Source organism: Solea solea, chromosome 1 (genome assembly GCF_958295425.1).
Source record: "Solea solea chromosome 1, fSolSol10.1, whole genome shotgun sequence".
NCBI lineage: Eukaryota > Metazoa > Chordata > Actinopteri > Pleuronectiformes > Soleidae > Solea > Solea solea.
The window spans coordinates 36,826,889-36,837,866 of record NC_081134.1 but is presented as its reverse complement, the minus strand read 5'-3'; the positions used below and the strand labels follow the sequence as shown (position 1 = coordinate 36,837,866).

General features: G+C 43.4%; 1 protein-coding gene across 1 annotated transcript; it reads left to right on the top strand.

The window, feature by feature from the left end:
* Window positions 1-19: 19 nt before the first annotated feature.
* Window positions 20-9,217, top strand: cdk13 (cyclin dependent kinase 13). Its single transcript, XM_058646621.1, has 14 exons — window positions 20-2,138; window positions 2,626-3,195; window positions 3,295-3,453; window positions 3,553-3,692; window positions 3,826-3,996; window positions 4,096-4,285; window positions 4,395-4,451; window positions 4,575-4,676; window positions 4,765-4,842; window positions 5,530-5,646; window positions 5,738-5,869; window positions 5,960-6,153; window positions 6,577-7,077; window positions 7,706-9,217. Exons 1-14 carry the CDS (start codon window positions 991-993, stop codon window positions 8,401-8,403), a joined length of 4,257 nt encoding a protein of 1,418 aa, XP_058502604.1. The 5' UTR covers window positions 20-990; the 3' UTR covers window positions 8,404-9,217.
* Window positions 9,218-10,978: the final 1,761 nt, after the last annotated feature.

The window sequence follows — 10,978 nt, the reverse complement described above, 5'->3', positions numbered from 1 at the left end:
CGTATCATTGGTTCACATCGACGCACGAGGCCTGTAGTTTGAAATCTGTGTGGGCCCCAGTGAGCTGCACCGTTAGCCACATTGCGAACAAAGTTAGAATATTTTGGAATTAATTCAAGCTGTTATCGAGCCATTTAACGCGGAAAGACGCGTGATACATTTGGATTGTGCAGCTGTCAGAGGGAACAATGGACCGAGAGGACACATGAAAGCTTGCGTGTTTTTGAATGGCTTTGTGTTGTTGTATTTTTGACTGAGTTGCCTTGAACTCCACACAAGGAGAAAAGAAAGCTAATTGGCTAAGTTGCTAGCGGCTAGCGAGCTAGCGGCGGCTGTCCAACAGCCTACTCGCGTGCTAGTCACTTCCTTGTTGAACATTGGAGTGTGATGGAAGGCGAGAAGAAGTTCGATAGGAGGGGATGGACTATTTCTGTTTAAACGTACAAGCCACCTGATGAATGGATTTACCTGCTTTTGTGAATCGCGACACTTCAGCAGACCGGGATTTTAAATCTGGACCTGCTCCGGGGCCTGTGCTTTGACCATGAAATGGAATGCGACTGTGTAGCCGGACACAGCTAGTGGGTGCTAGCTGGCTTAAACCAACTAGCATTAGGTAGCAATTCTGGTAAGTGTCAGTCCTGAAGTACAGTGGCGGAATATTACCTTGCTTTATAAGTAAGCACAATTGTGTGGGATTTATTTGACGGAATCTGTCGACACCAAGTGTTATCACTTTCCGTCTGGTTAAACTCGGTTTATCTGGAACGGCCACTGTGTTAGCTTTGTAATGCTAATGGTAAGCTTGTGAGTAAGCTAGCTAGCTGGTTGGCTCTCTAATTGTGAAATAGTTGTAGCGTTAGCCGACTAGCCTTGGTACACAGCTAGCCCAATGTTTTGTTTCGCGACACTACTAGGGACATAGCGCAGGTGAAGTACATATTTTGTAAATTATTCTCAACGTTACTGTAGCATTTATTCTGTCGATAAATGCCTAATTCGGACGTGCTTCGTGATGTTCGGGGACGGAGCCCCTCTGCACAGAGAAATGCTAACAGGCAGGATAGGCGTAGTAAACCGGGGAGCGGTGCCGCTCAGCAGGACAGACACCGCGAGAAGAGGCGGTCGTCGGCTTCTCGGAGAAAGAAACGCAGGCAGGCCAAGCAAAAAGGCTTGTGGTATGCCGGTACAACAGCAGACTGTGACAACAACCGTAAAAGCACTTTTGAGAAAGAAGTCGAGCTGCGAACATTAGTTGAATATGACGACGTGAGCTCCCAGTCGGAGCGCTTTTCTGGGAGCCCCTCTCCTAAACTTGACCCTCATGCTGACCGGCTGTCAGTGGACCGACTCAGCGAAGTTGACGTAGGTGAATATAACGGACCAGCATCCCAAAACAGAAGTCGACAAAGAGACCGAGAGACAGTTTGCATTAGCAAAGACGAACAAACAAGAGGACCATATGAAAGGAGCAAGCCAGACAAGGAGTCAGGAAGGAAAAAAGACCGTCAGAGCCGGGATAGAGACTCCTCAAAAGCTCGTAGTGCAGGTGGCCTTAGTGGTTCTAAAAATCACAGAGACGCAACAAGAAGCAGTGACAGAAATGGCAAAAGGACATCTACATCTCAGTCCTCACAATCTGCAGATAAAAGAGATTCAAAAAGCCACAAAAGTAAAACAAGGTCTGAGAAAGAGACCCCATCTGCATACAGAGATGCTCCTCAATCTTACAGAGATGACCGTGAAGACCTCAGGACACACAGGCGAAGTCCTGGATTAAAAACTGAAAGTCCCTATGGGACATCATACTCGTATAACTACCAGTCTCCTGCTGGTTACAACCAGCAAATATCTAGAAGAAGTCCAACTTATGGAAGCAAAAGACTCTCTCCCTCTTCCACGTATTACAACCGGGATGCAGATGTATATGGAGCTTATGGCGTTACAAAGTCACCCAGCTCATATTCAAGCAACAAAAGAAAGCGATCCCCTGTGAGCCCAGCGAACTGGCGCAGGTCACCGAGTTATGGCCGTCACAGTCCGTATGAACAAGGAGAGTTTGGGTCAAGTCCTTACGGAAACCGCAGGAGATCACGGAGTCCATTCAGGAAGTCTATGAGCCCAAGTCCAGATGTCAGGTGAGTTGTGCAAAGTGGCAGCCTGTGCGAGAGGTGGGGTTAAATTGTTTGGTGACTGCATTTGATTTACACTGTCTTAGATTGGAGATTATGATAAAACCTCTTCATGTACCACTTAAACAACGATCTCACATCTACAAAGTTTAATATAGACTTTAATTTTGGAAATATCTCATGAAGGATGGGGCTTTATTGAATTTGACCATCTATGCCACGTTGGTTAAAAAAAAAGTTTAGTTTTGAGACGATTGTGAGTCTTTTAATATACTGAGTCTTCATGGTGTTGATACAATATTTGCTGAAGTGCAGTACTAATCATTTGACCCTTTAAGTGGAAAAAACAACCAATAACTTATAATGTGAGATTGCTAGAATGACTGTAATAATCTCTATTGTTCTTTTTTCCATTTCATACAAGTAAATGAAGCAGTCATGTTGACATGTTTGAAATGCAAAACGTACAAAGTTGTCTTAATTTTCTTTCTAGGCGATCGGCTCGGTCACGTAGCAGAAGTCCATATTCATCCATGAGGCATTCGCGCTCTCGCAGCCATCACCGCCACTCTCGCTCCCGCAGTCGTCCATCAAGCCTCTCACCAAGCACGCTTACCTTCAAAACTAGTCTTGCTGCTGAACTCAGTAAGCAGAAAAAGGCTAAAGCAGCTGAAGCAGCTGCCAAGGCCAAGAACTCCAGCAACACATCAACTCCAACCAAGGGTTCCTCATCTGCTCCTCAGCCAAGTCCTAAGTCTAACCACATAACCAGGAAGGGACGCCCTCCCTCTCCACCTCAACTAGAGAAGGGACCCAAAACTCCAATATCCAGTCAGCCTCAGTCACCCTCTGACAGGTCATCCACCAAGAGGTGCACCGACCTCCTTACCAGCAAGGACAGAGACGGAAAGGGGAAGGATGATTCTGTACAGCGGGACAAGAAGAAAGCACCAGTACCTGGACAGGGCAAAGACAAGGAACGAGCCACTGCTCCACTTGTCTCTACTCTGTCATCGCTACCTTTACCCCAAACAGTTCTTGAGCACATGGACAAAGGAGAAGGGTATGTGTTTGGATTAGTTGACCTAGTTTGTACTTGATTAAGTAGATTTAAACAAATTGTCTCTGTCTCTCTATCTTCTGTATTTTTTTCCTCTATCAGCTTGAAGGACTCCTCGCTCTCAGGAAAGAAAAAGACAGAAAGAAAGGCCCGCCAGCTTTTAACTGACCTGCCTCTCCCCCCTGAACTGCCCGGTGGCACCTCCTCCCCACACAGCCCACCTGACGACAAAAAGTCTCTAACAGTTCGCAAAAGGCCCAAGTATGTTACCTTGCATTTACTGCTTAATCTTTTTTCCTTTGCTACTCATAGTTAAATATTAACTTTGTTTTTTTGGAAAATTTACCCTGTGATCTACAGAATTTGTGGCCCAAGATATGGTGAGTTCAAAGAAACAGAAATAGATTGGGGCAAACGCTGTGTGGACAAGTTTGAGATAATTGGAATAACAGGGGAAGGTACCTATGGACAGGTTTACAAAGCTAAAGACAAAGACACGGGTAAGTGTTTCAAAACTCCTCATCTATACTGTTAACAAAATGCCACTGTCAAAATTCAAATAGATAAGAATCTGGACCAGTTCATGATCTAGTTTTGGGGTTTAAGTAGTCTCTTCTGTTGTTGTCCTCAAAGCTGAAATGGTGGCTCTGAAGAAAGTTCGTCTGGACAATGAAAAGGAGGGCTTCCCAATCACAGCCATCAGAGAGATCAAAATTCTGCGACAACTTAACCACAAGAGCATCATAAACATGAAGGAAATTGTCACTGACAAGGAGGATGCACTAGATTTCAAAAACGATAAAGGTATATTTTAATGTTTTGTATGATTCTACCTAACATCATGAATGTGTGTATAAGTGGGCTTTTTTTTTTACGAAATAATTTTACTCTTTTCCACCACAGGCGCTTTCTATCTTGTATTTGAATACATGGACCATGACCTTATGGGTTTGCTCGAGTCTGGCCTGGTTCATTTCAACGAGAGCCACATCAAGTCTTTTATGAGACAGTTGCTGGAGGGTCTTGATTACTGCCACAAGAAGAACTTCCTGCACAGAGACATCAAGTGCTCCAACATTCTGCTCAATAACAAGTGGGTCCTTGGTTTCTCCACTTTGTGACAGAAACCTTTTATTTTTGTATCCTACTCTGACATTTTAGTTACATGTAACCTAATGTTTTTTTTCTCTCCTCCTAATCAGAGGTCAAATAAAGCTTGCAGACTTTGGTCTTGCTCGGCTGTATAACTCTGAAGAAAGGTGAATCTCATTTATAGTTGATGTGTTCTGCCTGCTGAGCCTTCTTTCTATATGAAAGTCTCATCCTTAAATATCCCACCCTTTTGTGTGATTCAAGATATTAAACCATATTCTCCTTCCCAGTCGTCCATACACCAACAAAGTGATCACACTATGGTACCGTCCCCCAGAGCTCCTTCTGGGAGAAGAGAGGTACACACCTGCTATTGATGTGTGGAGCTGCGGGTAAGAACACAAATCATATGGACTTAAGTTTTGCATACATATTTCTTTAACAGGTCCAGGACTCTTGTTAATGAACTGTCTGTCACAGGTGCATTCTGGGAGAGCTGTTCACGAAGAAACCCATTTTCCAAGCTAATCAGGAGCTCGCACAGTTAGAGCTCATTAGGTAAGAGTGCAACAAAATAAGAATAATGAGACTTTTTTTCCACTCAAGCTGTGCCTCAATTCAGAAACCACATATCGAGGAGTTTGCAAAGGGCGCACTAAACTAGATGAGCTGGGGATCAACCCACTGACCCTATTGATTAGACGGGCCGTTCTATCTCCTGATCCCCAGCTATTTGTTCATTTAATTTAAGCTACGTCATTACTCTGACATTAATTATATCATTGTCAACCTTGTTTCTGAAACCTTTTTTCACTGTATACAATAGTTTGTGGGCCTGTATGGGTCATTCTGGTCACACAATTGATCTTCAAATGCAGCCCCTGGATCGAGACCAGCTGTAGTGGTATATTAACTTGGATATGTTGAAATTTGTCTGTAAATTAAAAAAAAAAAAAAAAAAAATAGGCATTGTTTTTTGTGTGAGGGATCTTGTAGGAGATATGGGGGAGTTGATAAAAATTGAAGTGAGTGTCATTACAGTTTTTTTTTTTTTTTTTTAGCTGTGAAAAGGGAAACACTTTAACTGGTGTTCTTCCTCACCTTCTGAGGGACTAGAAGTGAGGGAAGAGATCTTTCTTGTGCCAGTTATTCTGGGAGTCTGTATATGTAAAGTTGCTTTTGCCTTCTATGTCCACAAATTGTTGTGTTGTGCTTTAACAAGTCCATTTCTGTTTCTTCTTTTAGCCGGATATGTGGCAGCCCCTGCCCTGCTGTCTGGCCAGATGTAATAAAACTTCCTTTCTTCAACACCATGAAACCAAAGAAGCAGTACAGGAGACGGTTACGAGAGGAGTTTGCTTTGTAAGTCACTGTCAATGACATCTCATCATATATTTATTGGTCAGGACTTCCTGCTGTGCTTTGACTGTGACCTTGTGCTTCTGTCGGTCAGCATTCCTCCATCCGCGCTGGATCTGTTCGACCACATGTTAAACTTGGACCCCAGTAAACGCTGCACAGCTGAACAAGCACTAGGCAGCGAGTTCCTCAAGGATGTGGACCCAGACAAGATGCCACCACCTGAGTATGTTTTCATGTTGGAGCTTAACTGTGCACAACTGAGAGTGCGAAGCAAAGAATATTCTTAACATGTTGACTTCTTCCATCTCGCCAGCCTTCCACTGTGGCAGGACTGTCATGAGCTGTGGAGTAAGAAACGCCGGCGACAGAAGCAGATGCCAGAGGAACTTGTGGCCCCGAAAGTGCCGCGCAAAGAGCTGGGCCTCGACGACAGCCGTAGTAACACTCCCCAGGGTTTCCCAGCTCCTGGAGGCAAAGCTCAAAATACAGCTGCTTCTGCACTGCTCGGTACGTTGACTATTACTTATAATTCTTCAGTTACTGTTTTACTCATGAGGATATTTTATCTCTACATTAAATACAGTTGATAATGTGTGAACCTCCTTATGTGCATTTAATGGACAATAATGTAGAATGAAGAATTGTCTTGTTTTCAGACCTTTAGTCTGGCTTTATTTTTGCATTCATTTCTTTCACATACTAATATTCTCATTTTAAAACTGCATTTTAAAACTGCAAACAACCCAACTCAGTGGATTTGAATATTCATTGTCAGATACAGCACATTTATTTAAAACTGGAACTGTCAATTGAGACTTGCTTAAGTTGGAAAGCTTCAGAAAATTCTGGTTTGAGTTTGCTATCTGTCACCCAAGACTTGTCCCAAGGTTTAAAGTCCAACCTCCTTGTTTTTCCTCTGTCTTTCTACAGATCCAAAGGGTCCAAACTCCCAGCTGACACAGGAGCAGCTTGCCGTCCTCCTGAACTTCCTTGGCCAGCCGAAGAGTGCAGTCAACACGGCACAGTTTGTTCAGTCCATGAGCACAAAGGTGAACCAGGAGATGTTACAACAGCTCTCCAGTGCTCTCGCCCCCACTGACCCAGCTGAGCCTCCTGTTCACCCTGCACCCGCCAAACCTCCCCAGCCTGCTGCTCCTCCAGGAGTCCCCCGCACACCTCCGATGCCCAAGCCTCCTTCACCCCCCATGTCTGCACCATCACTTCTACCAGAAGGAGAGGCTGCATCTGCCACACAGACAGCCATGACCATGCTGCTGGCTCAACTCCTCCAAGCTCAGCAGGCTCCGAGGCAGGAATCTGGTGATGGAGGTGAAGGAGCCGAAAGCACAAATCCTGCTGCAGCTGCAACAGGAGGTCCTCTTCTACCTCCAGAGGTCAAACAGCCTCCAGAGCCCAGCCCAGTCTCTCCAGGTAACCTTGTCTGTTAACATTTTCACTGACACGGCTTAAGTGCCGTCCATCTCTCTCCTGCAAAGTCATTTGTTTCTCTTCATTTTTCTGACCACACGTCATTTACAGAACATTGGTTTACCAGATGAAGTGTATAATGGAAATAGATCAGGCCAAGACGTCTTCCCAGAGAAAGTGTGATAGATGGAGTGTGTCATGTAAAACCATTAAAGTACATCACCAGAAGGATGTCAGTAAAAATGATTGTGGAAAGAGAAATTGGCTTCTAGCAAACTATGAAAATAAAACTGAGATAAGAATCTTGGAAACTTGTTTCACAGCAATGTGAGACATGGTTTGATGTTGGAAACAGATCAACATTATGTAAATAAAAAAACTGTTTAAAAACAAACTTGTTAATCAGTTATTTTTTAACAATCAGCATTGGCTGGTTTTTAATTACTCAACCATTTACTACACATTAGTACAAGAAATGTGATAAATGCAGCTGCTAAGTGAATAAAACTTTTCATCTAAAAACAGCCATTAGCTGGACTGATTTCTAAAGATTTGTTTTAACCACAGAAGAAACCCAGATTGGTCAACTTCTTATTCCAGTGCATTCAAATGACATCTTTTTGTATTTCAGTGTCTGAGGTAGGTGCCATGTCAATCCTACCTCCAGACCAGAGACCACCGGAGCCTCCGGAGCCTCCTCCACACGCTGACCTCGACTACCGGCAGCCTCCACCGGAGCCCAAGATCGCCCACGCTCCCCCCATCGCATCTGCAGGTGGCGGTGATGGTGGGAGGCCTCCAGAACAGGACTACCCCCCTCTCCCTACTGCAGAAGGGCCTGGGTATGGCAGCGAGTACAACCACCCACCCCCTCCGCCCTTCACACCGACAGGGTTCGGAGACAGCTACATGGGTCACATGTTAGGCGGAGGCCTGCCCCCTCATGCTCTTAGAGATGTGTTCGGCGGAGCCGGCCAGGCCACAAGCTCCTCGTCCGGTGCAGGGGTCATGGCTCCAGCCCACCCTGACCCCTTCCCTCCAGGCCCTGGAGTCACTAGACCCAGCAGCATGGTTTTCACTGGGGACAAGGATCACCGCTTCGAGTACAATCACAGCCCTTTAACTGTGGAGGGACAACCCAACCCCAGCGCTCTCCACATGTACAACCACACCATGGTAAGAAAGGATGGTGTACCTCCTCCTCCACCCATCCCAGGACAAACCTGGGGCTCCCCATCTCAAGGCGGGGGTCCACCACTACCACCCCTGGGCTTTGTCCCACATGTGAACTCAACAGCGACTATCAGAGGACGAGGACTGCCTTTCTGAAAGACTGGAAATGTCAAAAGCAGATTGTTACAGTGAACTAAAGGCTGGAGGACTCCATTTTGAGCCAGAAACCTCTCAGGCCGCACCAGACAGATCTGGGGATGCACACTCAAGTTTGTAATAACTTAATTCTACGTCAGGCGTTGTATTCCTCCTCAGTCTGGAATGTTGAGTACGTCGCAGATGGACAGCTGAGTAAAACCAATGGAGGAGCTTTTCTTGCTCATACCATTTTCATATGTTTTTGTAATCTATTCTGCTGTCTTTTAAATTAAACTTTTACCTTTTTTGAGTGTACATTTATCAGGCAGGTCAAATTTTAAATCTCTACCTTTCACCTGGCTGTAATTGCTCCAGGGCAGTCTAGTATTAATGTTTTGCACTACTGACTGAAGTAGGCGGAAACTTTGAAAGGAAAGGATGATGTGCTTTCCCTGCACAATTAGGAATATGACCAGTAATGTAGTGTCCTCTTTTAATGACCACAATTATGTTTGAAACAATGGCGGCTCACTTGACTGGGTTGATGGTTTAGGTATCGGCACAGGGAGCTGCTTGAGAAAGAGGACTGTTAGTTCCACGGAGACTGGTAGCACTTGGGACAACTGCAGCAAATCATGTCTGACTTGATGGAGAAAGGCTGTTATCACTGTCAATTCCACTTGCCTTTTTGCCAGTAGTTGTAAAATCATGAGCGAAACTCACACACACATAACCAGATTTCAAAGGAAAGTTGTCTTTTTTTTTGTACTAAAATAATTTTTCCCTCCCTCCTCCTTTTGGCAAATGTTTATTAAAGAAAATGCCAAATGTATCACTGTCTTTTTTTTATTTTTATTGAATGTCTGTCTTATAATGACTTATTGGATATGCTCACTTTTAATGTCATACCACCAGGTGTCAGTGTCGCGTCATGCAGTCAACTGCCGTGGCGTCTGCGATTTACTCAAATTTGAAAACCAATGTGTTCACTCACAATCAACAGATCTGAACCAGCAATGCGACATACATTGATTCCATAGTGAGGAGACATTTTTGCAGCTTTTGTGGCATGAAAACTTCAAGTGAGACACAGCAGAGAAGCTAATGGTGCACATTAAGGTTTAGACAACATAGTGAACAACTGTCATGAAGAATGGTAAGAAAAAAGGTCTGTAAACGCATGAACCTAATGGTAAACAGTTTGTCAATGATGTCATGTCGCTTCTCCTTAATCCTAGGATGTTCTACCTATGCTGTGAATCTCTGCTGATGTCAACTGACACTTTTGCATCGGTCTATATGTGCATAGTGCTTTTATAGCCATTCAGAAGCACTTTACATACATTTCTTACTCGAGGACACTTCATCACATGGAGTGGAAGAGCCTGGGAATCGAACCTGACCCTGCTACTGGTAAGTGGTTGACTTGCTCTACCTCCTGTAACACATTATGATTACATTGAAGTTATTTTTTAAGTGCTGTCCTGATGGCTGTGTAGTGAAAAGCTTTGAGAGAGGAAGCATCTCTTAATCCAGGTTTAACAATTTATGATCAATATGCCGTTTATATTACAATACAATTTAGTAGTATCACAGCTGCGGACAGGAAGAGGTGGGACAGACTGATTATGAAAGCCAGCTCTGTCCTTGGATGTCCCCTTGACCCAGCTATCCTCTCTGATGGACAATGTCTCCCTGCCCCTGCAGGACACATCACAGAACTGGGCAGCTCCTTCAGTAACAGACTGAAACATCCTAAATGTCTGAAGGCGCATTACCGCAGGTCGTTCCTTCCTGCAGCTGTTAGACTGTACAACAAACACTGCTCGCAGTAGACCACACATAACCAGGCTCCTCATTCCTCCCTTCCACATGCAATATACTGTAAATCTAAGTGCAATATACCTATACATATTTATACTGTAAATATTAAGTCCATACTGTGTATATTCTGCTGTCTATAATGAACATTCTACATTCTATTTTTAACTATATTTTTTTTATTGTCTAAGTGTTAATATCTTCGTATATTGTAATTTTATTCTTTGGTAATGCATGTTAATTATTTATTATCTTTATCTTTACTGTCTTGCTGCTGTAACTGCAAATTTCCCCACTGCGGGACAAATAAAGGCCTATCTTATCTTATCTTATCTTACAGTGCTTACATTTATTTAAAGGCCACAGCTGCCCTAAATTAACAATATTAGTAATGATTAAAATCAAGTTTTATGTTTCTGTCATGGTTACTACACCAGTATGTAGAAGCTCTTTAGCTTAAAATAAAATTATTATTGTTGTCCATGAATTTTCAAATGTACCTGTATGTTTAAAAACTTAAAACATAGTCAAGCACATCATTATTTCTTGATTAAGATGTCAAATTATAGTTGTTTTTGGGCATTCCTGAACAGAAAAATCAGTTTTAATTTTATTTAGTGGTTGAATGTTATGCTTGATTAATTTCTGACTTCTCAGAGAAGAAGCCCAGTGAACTGGCTCAAAATTCAATTTATTTAACATAACATTTTTACTTTTATGACTGATTGTCTAATACTTTTGTTAAGCATGTGGATGTACATGGATGAAAAAT